At 60.0% G+C, this 17,199-nt stretch overlaps 1 protein-coding gene across 1 annotated transcript in view; it reads right to left on the bottom strand.

Moving 5' to 3' along the window:
* Positions 1 to 420: 420 nt before the first annotated feature.
* Jph3 (junctophilin 3) overlaps positions 421 to 17,199 on the bottom strand; it is a 53,621-nt gene continuing 36,842 nt past the window's right edge. The window contains exons 3-5 of the mRNA XM_046434873.2: positions 14,778 to 14,902; positions 10,121 to 11,001; positions 421 to 5,916 (exon numbers count right to left, since the gene is read on the bottom strand). Of these exons, the coding sequence (XP_046290829.1) occupies positions 5,836 to 5,916; positions 10,121 to 11,001; positions 14,778 to 14,902 (1,087 nt within the window). The 3' untranslated portion in view covers positions 421 to 5,835. The remainder of the gene's footprint in view (positions 5,917 to 10,120; positions 11,002 to 14,777; positions 14,903 to 17,199) is intronic.

The following is a 17,199-nucleotide window of genomic DNA, read 5'->3' as shown; positions in this document are numbered from 1 at the left end:
TAACTGGAGAGACACATGCATGGAGGTTGCCGATGTTACAGTAGGGTTTCAAGGTGCTGCCTGCCCTGGTTGCCTTTGTCCTCTGCTTACAGAGGTGGCCCACGCTGTGGCCATGGCACCTATTGGTGCTTCAGACACCAGGGCATCCTGCATCTTGTCAGCCCATGGAGAGGGGAGCCGGGCTCGCTGCCTAGAGAAGGACACAGAAAACGCCAGGGTGGGCCGGTTGGTGTTCACAGCCCCAGCCCCTCCCCAGGCTTTTCCTCTCAACAAGGGCTCCTCCAAGCCACAAGGAGCGCGGCTGCTGGGTAACAGAAGCACAGTCCTTGAACGGGCATTGGTGTTTGTCCAGCCTTTGGCAATAGAAGGACCTTCAGTAAAGACACCAGTTTATAAAGAGGTGAAACAAGTTTTCCACATTTTCAAGTGACATTTATTTCTAAAAGGAGCAAACTTTTCCTTTAATTTTGATAGTGCTCCTTGATTTCAGTGGTAAAATACATAGCAGTGGTATGATTTAAACAGTACATTCATTAGAGAAGGTTTGTTTCCATTTTGTAATTAACCAGGCCGTTTCCAGCTAAAAAACAAGAGGCCACTCTAACTGGCTGCTCCATGGAGAACCCAGTGCCCAGCAGACGTTACCTTTGGCTATATGTGTGGGGGTGCAGTAAGCAAGGGGTTTACCTGCACCAGGGAAAGAACTGAATAAAAAAAAATGCAGGTTAAGACGGTTCTAGGTCAGAGTTCACAAAAAGGCATCTACACTGCGGCCAGCAGTTTCACATCTGCAGCAAGGGTCAGTGGCCGCGCAAGGCTCACCACGCCATGTGGGTCAGGGGCAGCTCAGTAGAAAGGTGGGATAGCCTTTCAGGGTCAGGCACTCCCAGCCCCCAGGGAGCTTCTGTCTGCAGGCTGGGTGGACAGCACTTGGCCCCAATGGTTGCCCACAGCCTGTGGCATGCAGGCTGCATCTGCTGGGGTGTGGCATGCTCCAGAGGGTGGGTCTTACACAGGGACCTGCATGCAAATAGCTGGGGACTCCTGGGCACTTGGCCTCAGATGGAGGGACTGATAGAGGGTGCCCTGCATACCACACCACCCTACTGTGCCTTCACACCTGTCTCCTCCCTCCAGCCTAAGTCCACATCTGAGGAGCCACCCTGGGCAGTGGAGATCAGCCCTCCTTGCTGATCAGCAGCCGCTAAATGGACTCAGCTGTGGAAGGGTCATTTGTGAATGAGGGGTGGCTGGACAGTATGAAGTGGATGGCATTCTAGAGAGCGAGACAACCCTTTGGTGTGAGTGACATTGGCGGGCAAGGTTGAGCACAGTGCCCCGTGGAAAGCCTTCACCTGTTACATCCCGCCACACGGAGGGCTGCAGGGCGTGCCTCCGGCCTCCGTGTGATCTGAACTTCATCCCAGGTGAGGCAAGGTCACCAGAGCAGGCAGAACGTGGTGTGCTCCTGGTGCTCCTGCAGGGAAGATGAGCAGCATCCAGCGGAGACCCTGCCTTAGCCACCATGGGGTCTAGGAGGCTTTCCTGGTTTGGGCTGCAACTGTCACCAAGCAGTGGTGGCAGCTAGAGGCGCATGTCCCCATGTGGCGCTGGGTGCAGACCTGAGGGAGCCCACTGGAACCTGCAGCCAAGGTGGGATGTTGGTTCCTGAGCCAGGGCAGGGCAAGGGCTTGTGGGCCGGGCATGGCCAGAGTGAGGTAGTGTGACGGTACCGCCCGCCCTGCCCTCCCAGCACCCAGCACCCAGGCTCCACACGCAGCTTACGCCCCAGTGGGCTGCTTACTCTCTGCATCTCAGGACTCCTGCGGGCTTTCACAGAGCAGCACAGCCAGCCTTTGTACCTGGCCGGGCTGAGGGTCCCGTGCTCCAGCCTTCCTCCAAGAATCGCGCCCAGGGTCCTCCAGGGGCCATACCCATCCTGCCACACACTGCTCCCTCCTACCTGCATCTCTTCAGGTGTCATTGTCCTGCAGCTCCCCAGGAGGGGCCAGCACAGGGGCTTGGGGCTGCAGGCTGTTTTCCTGCCTTTCAGACATCTCTGTCCCTGAGTTGTACCTCAGGCACGGTGCTACACTGGGAAAATGCAGATCAGCTTTTTTCTCCGAAACAAAGGCAACTTTACTGTTTCTTGCTTCTTTTAAGGCTGAGTTGGCGACACGTCTTGGCACTTGGGGACAAGATTGTTTTCTCAGTCTGCACTGCCTGCCTGGCAGGCCTGGGCAAGGGGACAGAGCTGGGTGCACACCTGAGTTCCTGGGCAGCAGAGCTCAGACTCACTCCCTCCTCTGCCTGGAGTCCAGGAGGCGGTCCTCGTCCTGCGCAAGGTGGAGGGGACCTCCTGAGAACAGTCTGTTCACTCTGGTTTGTGAGGCGCAGATGCGACAGCTGTACCTTCCGGTCGGCAGGGAAGCCAGGAGCCACATAGCACAACAAGCTGTGGAGATGTAGGAGGGTCTCGTAGGCACCTTTATGCTGATTTTCTGAGACCAAAGGCAAGAAGGGTGGAAGACGAGACCTGTGAAGAGTTAAAGAAACTGAGCTTTATCTAGAAGAGAGAGGTGCCCCTGGCGCTGTTGTCGTGAAGTGTTTTATTGCACAGGTGAAGTGACATGAGTAACCATCCCGTGATGTTTTGGAGCAGATCAGAGGTCCTGGCCTGTGGTGCTGTTAGCCCTGGAGGGCAGCCCTGGCCGCTGCAGCCCGCAGGTCCACGTGGGTACAGGCCTGCCAGAGAAGTAATACTGGTGCTGACACTCAAAAGTGTTGGACAGCCCCAAACCCAAGCTAAACAAGCACCCAAAGCCGAAATGTTTCTTGTGTCTCCCAGATGCTCTTCTTGGCACCCAGGTACCTCAGGCTTGGCACCTGCAGGCTCGGGACCACGTCCTTCCGTCTTCATGTGGGGTGCCCTGTAGTCTGTCTAAACTGGAGCCATTTTGCGGGTGAAGAGGAGCAGGGAGGGTTGGGGCCAGTGTGTGTGGCCACCCTGTCCAAGTGCCACAGCCTGAGGGAGGTGTGGTGGGGGGGGGGGGAGCCAGCGCAGCCTGGCCTGAGACTTCACTGAGGAATCCTGGGCTTAGTGCCTCCAGGCCATCCAGGGAGGAGTGTACGTGTCTGCTCACACCTTGTGCAGCAGGGTTTCAAAAAAGAGCAGTTTATTGGCTGGACGATGGACTGGGCTGTGCAGAAGGAGCATCAGTCTGTGTCCCTGTGGGCCCCACCCCCGAAGAGTCTGGGCAGCGAGCACTGCCCTGGGGCACCATGCAGAACTTCCTGTGCCACTGTCTTCCCCTTCAGTTACATCGGGCTCTGTGCTGCAGGCTTCATCTTTATCTTTGGGGAACCTGTGTGCTAGCAGTTACAAAACCTAGAATCCAAAAGAATGGATGAGCGTTTTTCTGGAATGACCCATGCGTGTTACATGACTGACAGAAGTCCAGTGTGCAGGGAGTCCTCAAAGTCTCCATGAAGGACACTGCTCAGCTGTGGGAACACAGTGTCATTCCCACTCCTGGCAGCCCAGTAGCAGGGTCTCGGGAAACACACGAGGTTCCTCTCTGCATCTGGTTTCCCCTCCTGGAGCAGGCAAGAGGCTGACAGGAAGAAAATGGTTCTTAGGATGTGGCTCTGTGCACTGGGAGCCAGTGTGGGACCTGGTGCTTGGCCTGCCTGCTGCCGTGCTCATCTGGCCCCACAATGGCCCACCAGGACCCTGTGGGGGAAGTGGGGGTTCTGGACAGGTGCAGCCACCGGTGCATGCACCAGCTGGAAACCAGCTATCTAGACGCCAGACCCAGTGGATCTTGGCCTTGCTCAGATCCTCGGACTGCACCAGGAACAGGGGAGATGGCTTCCCCTCTGCAGTTGCTGCAGACTGCAGACAAAGCTCTGGGCAGGGTCTGGTCTTGTCGGTGGTGTCACTGGCAGCAGAGAGTGCTGTGCTGGCCACGCATCTGCGAGCATGGGTGTGGAGGCACATGTGCCCCTGCCCAGCCTCAGGTTTGTGCTCTGCTTCTCACATACCTGTGGCATGGCCTGCAAGGAACCACCTGCGTTTGTAGGTCCCCTTTGTGTCATGCAGTTACTGGAATGTACAAAAGAAGTCTCATTGTTTTTACAAAGAGTTGCAAACAGTTACAAAACACATCCCAACATGGATGATTCTTAGAGCTGCAAAGAGCAGGAATCTTTATTTGGTTCACTTCAGGTCTGCAGCAACCACTTGATATTAAAAAAGAGGAACGGAAAGATGTACAAAAGATGTAATATCCCTTTAGAAAGGAACATTGTCAGAAATGGATCATCTGCTGAGCATCCCTCCCTCACCTGTGCCCCCCAAACCAAACTGTGAGAAGGAACGGGGAGTGAATGGATAACGGAAAACAATAGAAACTGAATGTGACTGCAACATGCTCTAATCTTTAGTTTATTTCTGGTTAAAAATATAGCAATCCAGTGCAGTGTAGTAAAGAAGCTCTGCTCGAAAGGCAGCAGAGACGGCTAACGTAAGCAAAGCAAGGCAGGGTCCATGAGACGGACGGAGCGCCGGCCTCCCAGGCATGCACGCAGGCTCCTGCCTACGGACACGCCTGGGCTGCCCTCGGCCACCAGACGGTCTGGCATCCCTCGTTTGTTTGGATAATGGAACGACCCTGGTAGAGAAGGCAGAAACGTAAGGAACCTGTTTTTGTTTGACCGAAACGAGTTGAACATTGCACATTGGGGAGGTGTCAGGTATGCAACAACGTCTAGGAAAGTCAAGCCACTGGGTTTCAATGACATTCCTGTCCCGGGGCCAGAACTGCGCTGGAGTAGCACTGAGGCATCTGGAAGGAATATGCATATCTGTTGGGGAAGTGGAGGCAGGCACAGTACAGAGATGTGAGAACCGTGGAGGTAACAGCAAGAGGTGACAGCTTCTGGGGCGCCACTGCCAGGGACGGAAGCCTGAATATACATCCTGCATACTAAGTGCAAAAGTGCCACATGCTCAGAGCCCAGGCATGATGTCAGACTGTCCATGGCACAGTGGGCCCCAGCCCTCACGCCTGGGGCACAGCCCCGCAGCACTTGGCTGTGCCAGCCAGATCTGGGTCACCCCGGACGCCTGCAGCACAGCCTCCCTGTGTGTGCTGAGCGGACGGCCGGCGGTGATGGTGAGTGAGTGGGGTGGGGCAGGGAGGACTCTGTGTTAAGACTCGGTGTGGGGAGGTGGCCTCACAAGGAGGCCATGGGGCAGTGCCAAGAGGAGGGAGGCCGTGGTCTGGTGTGTGGGAGAAGAGAAGCGTGGTTCTCCTTCCCCTTGAGGATGCAGCACAGATTTGAAGTAGAAAAAGGCCTGGGCTGCTCCCAGCAGGACAGGACACCCTGCTCCCCCTGCTTGGCGCCCATGCTCAAGGCCAGCTGTTCAGACAGAGGAAAGCAAAGTCACTCCGCCTTCCGTGTTAGCCTGGCTAGCTGGGTACCCTGTGAGCGCTTCCTCGACCACCGCCACCTCTGTCCACACCCAGCGGGAAGGGCGAGGACCACGACTTCTCTGCCGCTGGTGTGCCGGATCCCTTCTCTTTCCACGTCAAGCGGGAGGGTCGGCGTGCTGGCCTCCTTCTGCCATGCCACACAGCATAGTGTTACACAAGCAAAGAATTTTGGCTAAAATCCAAAAAACATTACCCAGAAAAAAAGGCAAACTGTGAGTAATACCCAACCGTGGTGTTCTTCTGTGAAAAGACTGGAAGTCCCGGGGCTGTCCGAGCGGGGCGTTCCCTTTCCAGTTCCCCCTTTGCATACCGGTGCTTCTGCGGGCGGGACAGTCGCTCAGATGAAGAAGTTGATGAACAGGATGGCGACTCCAATGTTGAGCAGGATCACCATGGCCACCAGGATGGGAGCTGAGCCCTGGAAGAGAGCACAGGTGGGTCACCATGTGTGCCGGCGTGGAGGGCCAGGACAGTGAGAGCCCTTTTCAAAAGCCCGGGCTCCCCAAACACCCTGTGTCACAGTGGTTAGTCAACAGATGCCTCCAGCTGCTAGGACATCGAAGCATGGTTTCACAGCACCCGCCGGTTCGCGGGTGGCCAGCCAGCACCAGCTATGCTCCCACGCCGAGTGGCCCTCAAGTTCAGAGCCCTTCAGCAGTCCTCCGTGAAGTCACCTTCCCATTAATTCACTCACACTCACAAGCCACTGCCCCCGAGCAACTGCAGCAGCTGACTTCAAAGCCACCAGACTCTTCTAGGAGCCCAGCTTCCAGGCTCCACTCAGGGTGCTTGTCTCAGGTGCAGCCCAGCCCCTCCCCATGCCCTGCGTCAGTGCCTGGCCCTGGCCCTTAAATTGCAGGCTGCCCCTGTTGGGCAGGGACAGGTGGAGGCAAGGCCTCTGAGGTAGACCTCAGGAGAGGATGCTGGCAGCTCTGTCCTGTGAGGCTGCTCCTCAAGACCAAGTGTCACCGCAATGCTGAAGGCACAGTGACCTGCTGCACCGGGGAGGGGCGGGCCACCTCCTGGAGGGGGGCACAGCAGCCCAGCCCCGGGTGTGCCCATAGTGGTGGCCTGATCCCAGAAGACCTCTGCCCCCCCCCCCCACCACCACACACACACTGGCTACACCCAAGTAAAGAAGTGGCCGGGAGCCTCCACATCTCCTGGAGTGGAGATGACCTGCGCTAGGGTCCCAAGCTGCTTCCCTGCCCCTCTCCTCCCCTTGTGTCCAAACGTCAGAGCCATGATGAGGTTGGCTTTTCCAGACTGAGCAGGCCCTGGTGGCATCAGGCTTGCAATACAGGCAAGGGAGGGGGCTGGAATGCCTCTCCCCAGAAAGGAAACGCCTGCTCCTCTCCTCTCAGATGAGGCTGGAGGAGTCTGGCAGTTCCCCCAAGGGTTCCCTCCTAGGTGAGGACCCAAGAGAAATGAAAATGAAACGCATCCATGCAGAAGCCTCACGGCTGCTCGTGGCAACAGCACACTGGCCAGAAAGTGGCAGCACACCATGCGTCCCAGACGTGAGCAGCCACGGCAGATGTGGCTGCCCGTGCAGAGGGTATCCACAGGAAGGAGTGCAGCTGGCGTGTGCCCCAGCAGTGGACCGGGTCTTGATGCTGGGTGAGGCGAGCCCAGCAAACAGCTGCTCACCATATGATCCCATCAGTGTGAAACGTCCAGCAGAGGCAAGTGCCAGAGTGGGGACAGAGGGACGGCCCAGTGGGTCTGCAGTGTCTTTATAGAGGATGGCAGTAGTCTAGAGTCAGACAGTTGTGATGGGTACACAGCCTAAATACACTAAAACCACCAAACTGCCTGCCCTGGAAAGGTGTGGTGCGTGAATTCTCAACATAGCTGTCAGCTAAAACGATGGGTACCCCCTCATGGAGGAGGTGGCTCCTTCAGAGTCCTCTAGATGCAGCCTCACAGGGCCACCTGAACCCTGGGGTGTCCTGGAGGCACAGCTGCAGCTCCTCCCCATGCACATGTGGGCTCCCCACCCCCAGCTGCAGAGGAGCAGCCTGATCTTGCCCTCGCCTTCCTCCTGTCTGGCTGCCAGCCAGCCTGTAGCTCTTTCTGTCCCCAAGTCAGGCAGTTCTCCCGGCTGCATGGCCAGCTGAGTGACATGGTTGTCCTTGTGGTCAAGGAAGGTCCATCCCTGCCCCGGTTCCCGGTGCTCACCTTTCCAAAGCCTGGGTGGCCAGGCCCTCGCCCTCCCTCTCCTGGCTCACAGGGCTGGGCGTGCCCTGTTATCCTGTCGAAAGGCTGCCTAATGCTGCTGGCTGTCACCCTGTGGTGACACAGCTCTTGCAGGGCCTGGGACGCTCTGTGAGGCAGGGTGCTGGTGGAGAGCATGCCACCACGCCGCTCCTCACGCAGGGTCTGTGAGAGCTGGACAGCCATCTCACCCACGATGGCAAGAGATGCCCTCAGAACCCAGCCTCAGGTCTCCGGCCCACTTAGCTCTGGAGCTGGGCCTGCGTGGCCCCCAGATCCACCGGCCCACTGGGCTCCATCTGCATTGCAGGCAGGGGCACCCTGGTCTGGCCGCCTACCCTGCCCTGCAGCTCACAGCCTGGCACTGAGTTTGCTCACTGGACTCCTGGCAGCAGAGATTTGCTGGGGGGAGGGTGTTGGGAATCAACCAGGTTGCTGAGCCTTAGCTGTCCCCTGCTGTGGGGGAGTCCAGAGCTGGCACCTGTGCCACAGCCTTCCTTCTACAGGGAATCAGGCCCAGAAACACTCAAGGGTCTAGTGGAGGCTGTGGAGTTCGCTTGCTGGCAGAGCCGGAGGGAAAGCCTGGACATTCCTGCCCACGATAACTTCACCCTGAATTGCCAGGACCTGGGGCCTTCCATGGCCAGGTTCCTTTCCACCCCTGCTGCCCTCGCAGCAAGGGACCCTGGACAGCCCCAGAGAAGCAGGTGCAGCAGATGGTTTCATCAGGGCGGGGACTGCCGTTCTGCCCACTTACCCTGACGGTGGTAAGGGGCAGAGTCCCTGGATGAGGGGAACGCTGCTGGACAGGACATCCCACCTCTGGCCCTGCTGCCAGCCCAGAGCAGCCTGAACTGTGGAGAGCTGTGCCCCAGGGAGGGGATGCAGCAGGCCTCGGACCTCAGCACCCACGTCACCCCAACAGCCACTCGCTTCCCCACCATGAATGTTGGTGGAGCAGGCCACCTCCCCTCAGACCCAGTGACAGCCCCCAGAATATGTCCCCAGGTTGTGGGAGCAAGTGAACAAGACCCTGCCTGCTTTGGGCAGGAAGCTGGGACCCCAGGGTGGGCCCTGGAGTCTCCATCTTGGCTCCTGGGGCTGAGGGGGAATACCAACCATGGCTGGGCTGCCTCTGCCTGCAGCCACCCCACTCCAGAGCTGGCCGAGGCTGGCCCCACGTTGGCACGCCAACCAGAGGGGGCTTAGTGTCGAAAGCACCCAAAAGAGCCAGTGGGGCTCAGTGGGCTAAATATAGCGTCGATCCGCACCTCCCACCCCTGCCCATCACTCCTCCATCCCAAAATAGCCCCGCGCAGGCACCCTGGCTGCTGCGACAGGGAGGATGAGCGTGAGTGCCAGCAGGAGCCACGGGGGCTGCTGTGGGTGTCTAAGGAGGGGAGGCGCTTTAGGGACCTGCGGAAGTGGCCTCACAGGCCACAGTACCTTTGGGGGTACCAGAGACTATCGCTCAGGAGCCCTGCTGTAGCCACGGCAACACACCTGCGGGGGGGCCCCCTCCTGAGCCCACACTGTGGGTCCCGCCCCCGCCTGGGTGAGCCCATCTCCTGTCTGCCCTGTGGAGCAGCAGCCTTTAGAATTTTTTTTTTTTTTTTACCAGTGAAGAAAGAAACCAAGAGGTCTGGGCATTGCCTGTGCCTATGGGCAGGCAAGCTGGGGTCCTGCCGAAGACCTCTGGCCTTCTCCATTTTACCTACCCTGCATCCACATGGCCCTCAGCCAAGGAAGCAGGTCCTGGCTCCCCTCTGGGTATAACCTGTGCAAGACCCTGAGACCCCCAGCCCCGTCTGGCTCTGAGGCAGGGGCTATTTCCCCCAAAATGCCCACCCTCCGCAGGGAACTCAGGTGGGGAAGATCTGCCCGGATGAAGCAGGAGTCTCAGGTGAGGTCCTCAAATGGGAGCACTCCCCGGCCTCCCACAGGGTGTGAGCAACCTGGGTGGTCTGAGCCTGACCCCAAAGGTCAGGATGGGGCCTGAGAACCTATGGGGTCAACGGGCACTGCACTCCGGGGGGCACTGCACTCTGGGACTGTGCTGGGACAATGGGGAGAGCCGTGGCTGCAGGGTGAAGGAGGTCAGGAGCGAGGGGGACACCCAGGGGCTGTCCTTGGACTCTGGCTTCCTGGGAGCAGCACAGACATCTGCTTCCTCCCATGGCCCAGTGAGTGCCTGGCCCTGCGTCCGGCACAGATGAAAGGTCTTCAGGGCCAGCCCACTGAGGCACTCTGTCCTGGTCCTCTGCCTTCCTCTCGCCACTGACCCAGAGCAATAGGAGACCCACCCCCGGAGAGGCGCTCGAGAGAGACCTGCAGGGGGCCACCGGTCAGAAGCAGGGGGACAACCCTGGATTCCCACCCCTGGGGCCGGGGAGGCGGCCACTTACTGTGCTGGACTTGAGGTCATCCCCGTTCTCCTCATCGGACTCCAGTGCGACAGGCAAAGACTTCTGGGGTGGGGAGAAGGTCAAGTCCCAGCGCAGCAGCCGGGGCTCAGGCCGGTCCCCCAGCCGCAGGCTCTCCAGCTTCTGCACGGTAGGCTCCACGGAGGAGGCCGGCCGCAGGTTCTCCTGGTTCTGGGACTTGGACCTCAGTCTCTGCAGCCCGAAGCCCCGGTCCTCGGAGCGCCGGTCGCCCCCCGCGCCCCGGCCGTGGCGTCTCCTCTGGGGGTGCGGCTCTGGGGTGCAGGAGTCCATCCTCAGCAGGGGCTTCATCTCCAGCTTGTAGTTGCTCAGCTGCTCCTCGCCGGGCTCCTGCAGCTTGGCGCCCCCGGAGCCAGGGTTGCCCGCCCGCTGGTGGGAAGTCCACGAGAATGTTGGGGGGGACTCCGTCCGCCGCTCCCGGGGCTTGGGGTTCCCGGGCTGCTTGTGGCCCGCGCCCCGGGTGCGGAAGTCCTCGGTGCCTTGGCTGCTGCGCAGGGCGCTGCTGCGAACGCCCCTGCAGCCCCCTGCCTTCTCCCCTCCCCGGCTGTTCCGGGTGTCGTCCCCTCCCCGGCCCTCCAGGAGCATCTGGATGTCCCCGCCTCGCTCCTCGTCCACTGAGACCTGCCGTGAGAAGTGGGCCGCCCTGCTCCTGGAGGGGGCCGGCGGAGGCGTAGCTGCGGGGCTGGCGGGGAAGCTCCGCAGCGGGCTGTCATCCGGGGTCAGGTCTGAAGGGGTGGTGCCCTTGCGGTACAGCTCGGGGCTCTCCTGTTGCAGCGGTGTGCCGGTGGACAGCACCTCGATGTCATCGCAGGAGCCCTGGTGCTTCGGCCTCTGGTACTCCAGCCCTTGGTGAGGAGAAAGAGACACAGTGGGGGTCACCCTGAGCCTGCTCCTCCAAGGCCCCGGGGCAGGAAGGCCCAGGGCAGGGTGCTCCCTGCTCAGGGGAGGCGCAGGGGCAGAGGGAGAGACTGGTAACAGTGGCTCCCAGGGCCCTTTGGTGGGGCACGCTACCCACTGTGCACTCTGAGGATGCCTGGGCGGCCCCAGGTCACAGCAATGGCAGTGGACAGCCCTCAGCCTGGTCCCTCATCACACACTGGCTGGCCTCCTACAGGTCCTGAGGCTTGGTGACGCCAGGCGTGTCACGGCGTGTCACTACCAACCCCACTGCCTCAGGCCTGTGCCTTCCCCTGGGATTGGGGCCAGCATGAGGCCAGGTCCGGCCCCTCCCTGCATTGCTCAGGCCTCCACAGTGAACAGACATTTGCCTCAGTCGAGTCCCAGCCCGTGCCTGGAGGCGCAGACAGCCCAGGCACCCACACTTCCTTGGCCAGCAGACCTCCGCAGGGCTGGCACCCCAGCCTCTGATGTCTGTCCTCAGCCCCGCACAGGCCAGGCCCCAGTGACAGTGGCACAGTCACTTCACATGTCAACACAAGACTGTGTCCCTGATCTCATCTCAGGTGCCCAGGCAGCAGTGAGCAGGGCTGGGTGGTGACCCTGGCATGTGGCCCTGGGCCAGGGACAGCCCCCTAGATTGGTGTCCCCGTGAGTCATGGGGATGTGGGCCAGGCAGTCTCCGAGCCCCTTTCAGTGACTGGTCCTCTGTGGTCACAGGGCTGGGGCTACCATGGTATCCACACAGAGAGCCAGGCTGGGGATGGGTCCATGCAGAACCACACTAGACCCGTGTGTCCACCTCCCAGCCTGGGTTCCCGCCTGGCCCGCTTCTCTTCAGGGCCCCACGCTCAGAGCCCCCATAATCGTGCCTCACCACACCACGCCCTTGGTTGGGGTTGGGCTTCTCAGGGCCACCAACCCTGTGCCCAGACACCAGGGGTCTGGCAAGCTGGGACACTGAGTCTGCAGATGGCCCTGTGGCCTTTCCTGTGAGGCCTAGAGGAAGGCTGGCACCCCAATTGCCAGTACTGCCGTGTGGGGAGGTGGCGCTCAGCTCAAGCTAACCGCACAGAGCTGTGGCTCCTGGAGACGTCATGAAAGGATCGAGTATGTGCAGCTCAAGGCCAGAGCCTTCATCTTGTGTCCTGCTCTTTGGCTCTGGAGCATGGGCAGCATCACAGGAGCGCTGTGGGCTCTGGACACTGCCCTGCAGAAAACCAGGCTCCTGGTTTGGATGTCCCCACTTCCCCGGTGAAGGCTGCAGGTCCTCCAGGTGCAGGCGGCTTATATGGGGTGGCCCTCTCCCCGGCTGAAACTCTGGGATTTGCTGTCCGAGCAGGTGCAGCTCAGGGTGGGGAGCCAGGCCCTGCTCTGCCTCCTGGCTTCCAGGACCTCGGGCAAGCTACTGCGCTCAACCTTGGCTTCATCTGCCAAGAGGAGATGCAGCTTCTGGTTGTGAGGAGTAGCTGCAAGATGCCCAGTGGCCTCAATGGCCCCCAGTCCCTGGCCTGGGCTCATTTGCCTGTAGTACTCTCTACACAGAAGACTCAGCACTAATCAGAGATACAGGATCCAACTCCTGGCAGGAGGCACTGTGGAGGGAAGGCCCAGGAGGGACAGCCAAGAACCCCAGAGGCTCCTGGAAGCAGGACCCGGTGGACAGGAAGGGAGGGCAGGCCCGGGTCCTCCAGGTCCCTGGGCCAAGGCTGGGCAGTGTCCAGTGCCCACAGCGCTCCTGTGATGCTGCCCATGTTCCAGAGCCCAAGAGCAGGACACAAGAAGAAGGCTCTGGCCTTGAGCTGCACACGCTCCCAGTTTGGCCTCGATCCTTTCATGCTGTCTGCATGGAGCCCGGGCTCAAGCTGCCTCAGCAGCCCTAGCTTCAGTTCTGTCCCGAGGAAGAGGGATGCTTCCAGGAGCCAGCTTCTGGACCGAAACAGCAGCCAAGGCCTGGCCAGCCGGACCCATGGTTCTGCCTCCCAGGGCTCCAGGGCCCACACCAGGGTCACGGGGCCACACACTACGCACAAAACAGCAGACGTTGTCTCTTGGGGGTCTGAGGGGTGGGGTTCTGAAGCCAAGCTGCGGGTGGGGCTCTGCCAGGGCGCTAGGGGAATCTGCTCCTGGCCTCTCTGCGGCTTCTGGTGAGCACCCCTGGGCTGTGGCCACACCCTCCTGGCTTGGGTGTCTCTGGGCGGTATTTTAAGAAAACTCCAGGCTGGATTTAGAGCTTTACTGATCCAGGATGATCCCACCTCCCCATCTTGGCCTTAACTGCATCTAGGTAGCCCTTCCTCCCAACACAGTCCTTGCCTTTGGAGCCGCAGGTGGACGATGCTCCTGGGCCATTCAGCGCACCCAGGAGCCTCAGACACTGTGGCCCTCCCTTTCCCTCACAGATGGAGAAACGAGGCTCTGAGAGGCCAAGAACAGCCCCAGCAGTGGAGTCAGCTCGCGACCTGTGCAAGGGACCTGGGCGACCCACGCGTGGGGACTGTGCATTAAGTCCTCCAGGGTTCTTCCTGTGGCTGGTGTCACCAGGCGCCTAATGGTCTGAGCACAGGGCTGGTGGCCTGTGTCCACCCGGCTCACACACCTGGGCCCAGTGTGTCCAGAGAAGAGGCTGGGGTTGGAGGACGAGGGGTGGGCAACTCACAAGAATGCAGACCTGTCAGGACGCCACTTCCTAGCCCAAGGTCACAGCTGAGGTCCCATCAAGGACAAAGGAGAGCCCACCGACTCAGCCACAGGCAGTGGGGACCAGGGGTGCTCTGTGTTCCTGACTGTACCTCTAGCTAGGAGCAGCAGGCACCCAGCCAGGGAAGAGTGCGGAAGGAGGACGGCCACATTCCATGTCTGGGCCAGGAACACCTGGGGAAGGCGCCCTGGGGCCAGTACAGGCAGGACACCAGAGAAAATAGATAGCGAGGACCAATTTGTCTGCTGGCCCAGGGGACCGTCCCTGCCCCAAGGCCAGGAGGCAGCTCAGGGCTGCAGGGTTGGATCCATCCCCAGACGCCAGCAGCTTTCCTCCCGTGTGCTGGTCAGAGGTGCAGACAGGAGGGAGCCCTGTCCCCCGGCTTCCCAGAGAGGCCAGGTTGGGAGCCAGCGGGCCATGACTCTGTGACCTCTGCCAGCACAGCCCCTCCACCACACACCACAGTAGGCCTTCATGACCCTGGGCCTGTCGTATGGAGTCCAGAAGAGAGCACACGGTCCACATGGGCTCCTGCAGGGAAGGCTGAGGTTCCTGAACCTGATGGGACATGGAAGGAGCTGCTGTCCAGTACTCAGAGCCTCACCTGCCAATGCAGCAGCCAGTGGCCACACAAGGCCATTTGCATCTAACAGCAGACAAGTTAGGACTGAATGAAACTAGGCCCACCTCCTTAGTCTCTCTCACCACGCAAGGCTAGTGGCTGCCACGTGACAGCAAACAGATGGAGACATCCATTATCACAGAATGTTCTAGAAAGACGGCAGCAGACAGGGAGAGGCAGCACACCTGGAAACAGACACATGGACCCTGGGGCCACCTGAAATTTTTGAGGAGGCCCTGCCGGGACATGCAGCTCCAGTAAAAGCGGTGGCCACCAGCAGGATGTCAGCTTCTGGGGCAGAACCCATGTGAGGCCAGCTGGCCTGGGGCACGGGGACACATCTCATGCCTGACCGCCCGGCGTGCACCCAGCCTTGGAAGCCTGGGGGGCAGCAGACTCACCGTTCTCCCGGTGCTGGAAGGAAGGAGAGAACTCTTTGGCAGTGATCCTGGCGATCCGGGCTTCCTCCTGCGCTTTCTGAGCCGCGGTGAGGGCGGCCTCAGCCTTGGCCCGCGAGTGGGAGGTCCTGGGGGAATACGGGAGGAATGAGAAGGGGGACGGGAAGCAGAGGTGGTGGGGTTGAGGCCTCGTGCCCGCGATCCTGCACACCCAGCAAGACCGAGAGCGGAGGCTGGTGCACTGCGGCTGCCTTTGGCCCTCCGGACCTTTCTCATTCATTCAACAAACATCACTGGCACCAATCCCCCGGCCCGGCTTGTCAGATGTGCTGCAGAACGTGTGTGTTCTCGTTATCGACCAGCGTCCTGCATGTGGGCACAGGGAGCCCATGCCAGGGTGGTGCCACACCCCAGGGGTGCCATGACAGGGGACACCAATGAGTCCTGCGGCAGGAGTGCCCCGATGCCCTCCTGTCAGTCACCCCCCATCAACTCTGGCCCAGGGTGACCCTAGGTGTGGGCGGCTGTGGGCTGCCCCCAGCTCTGCTCTGGCGGCCTCTTCCCACTCAGTCCTGTCGGCTGGCCAAGGCCACAGTGGCCAAGGCACCACTGCCCCAGTCTGGGGATTGCAGGTCTAAGATCAAGGTGCCAGCAGGCTCCACGTCTGGGGAGAACCCGCTTTCTAGCACACGGATGACACCTTCCCACTTCGTCCTTGCATGGAGAAAGGGGCAGGGAACTCTCTGGGGCCTCCTCTTAGAAGGCACTGATCCCATTGTGGGGTCTGCACCCTCATGACCTGGTCACCTGTCAAAGGCCCTGCCCCTGACACCAGCATGCTCAGGACGGGGTTGGACGCCTGTTGGGGACACACTGAGTCCTCTGTAGCCCTAAGCTGCCTGATCCCTCTCCCTGCAGCACCTGTCACTGGGCGTCCACGGGCTAAGCCTGGAATCCCTTGAATCTTGGGAGAGACCGGGTTTGCTCTCTTCAAAATCCCTCGGTGCTAACAGGAACAACTTTCCCAGAGAAGGTGACTCTGTCATGTATGCAGACACAGAAATATAAACCGCCACCAGACATGCTTCCAGGAAATGAAGCAAGCTGCAGAGAGCCCGTGGGCTCCAGGCATTCCTGCCCTGGCTCCGCCATACTGCTGGGAGGAAGCCCCAGAGACCCGAGAGAAATCCCTGGGCCGGAATTTAGCACTGGCAGGATTCTGTCCTCGCATAGTTTTATTTCTTGGAAATGGGAGAATCTGTAATTTCTCAACATAGTTATGGCTGCATGTCCCATGGAGTATGAGGACCACCTTCTAGAAGATTCCTTGAGAATCTGGTGTTTGTGATCACACAAAATAGGGGCAGGGAGTCAGAGATAAACCTGTTAATTAAGCACTAATCAATACCTGACTTACTATCTCTGATGAGCCGGTGTCAAGCCATTGCTGCAGGCCTGCTGGGCGCAGATGATCAGCATGTGTGCTGATCATGGGGCTCTCTGCTGCAGTCCCCACCTGGGGACTTTGTGGGACATCTACACTCACCCTAGTCTGGCAGTCTCAGGGTGGCCACCCCTGCCTGCCGCTGCTCAGTGCCTCCTCTGATGCCCAGATGGACAGCCCCACTAACCAGCAAGAGCAGCGGGGTGCCCTGAGGTCTGCAAGGTTGCAAAGTTGACAACGCATTGGTCCAACGTGGCCTGCCCTTGTGGAGACACCAGGCCCGGCTGGAGCCTCAGGGAGCCTGGGTGGCCAAGGACCCGGGGCAAGCGACGCACCCCCCAGTTCACTGACAGCCCAGCCGGGCAGCCTCTCCCTGCCATGGTCCCTGGGTCTCCTTGGCCACAGCGGTTTCATTGAGAAAGAACCCACAGGCCTGCACCCGCCTCAGGGTGGTTCCCAGGCACGCAGAGCTGTGCCACTGTCCTAGGTGCTCCTGCCCCAAGGGGACCCGTGGCCTCTATCGGTCACCCCCTCCCAGCCAACAGTCCGTTTTGTCTCCACTCATTCTGGAAACCTCATGCCAAATAGACTTTTTAAGGTTTTCTTTCTTTTTACTTTTCCCTCACCAAGTGGAAGTCACATGACATGGAGGGACACCACCCACTGGCCTTCAGCGCGGGTGCAGCCATCACCCCCAAGGGAGACCCTGTGCCCGTAACTTTCCCTCCAGTCCCACCAGTGACCTGTGAGGTTCTAAGCCACCATTCAGTGCGGACAAAACACCTGCCACTGTCTCAGGACCCAGCCCCTTTGCTGGCGCCGGGCCAGGGCTGACCTCAGGCTGCACCGCACGGCTGCTGGGCAGCTGGGCCCGGTCCCCTCCACTCCCGGGTTCTTGCTGGGAACTCCTGCCTCACAGGGTTGTCAGTTGGTAAGGGAGACTTGAAGCTCCCGGTCACCTTTGTCCCAGGGTCTGGGGTA

The sequence above is a fragment of the Marmota monax genome, unplaced genomic scaffold (assembly GCF_021218885.2).
Source record: "Marmota monax isolate L192 unplaced genomic scaffold, Marmota_monax_Labrador192_F-V1.1 WCK01_AAM20220418_F8-fsc00024, whole genome shotgun sequence".
NCBI lineage: Eukaryota > Metazoa > Chordata > Mammalia > Rodentia > Sciuridae > Marmota > Marmota monax.
This window is presented reverse-complemented; position numbering and strand designations above follow the sequence as displayed.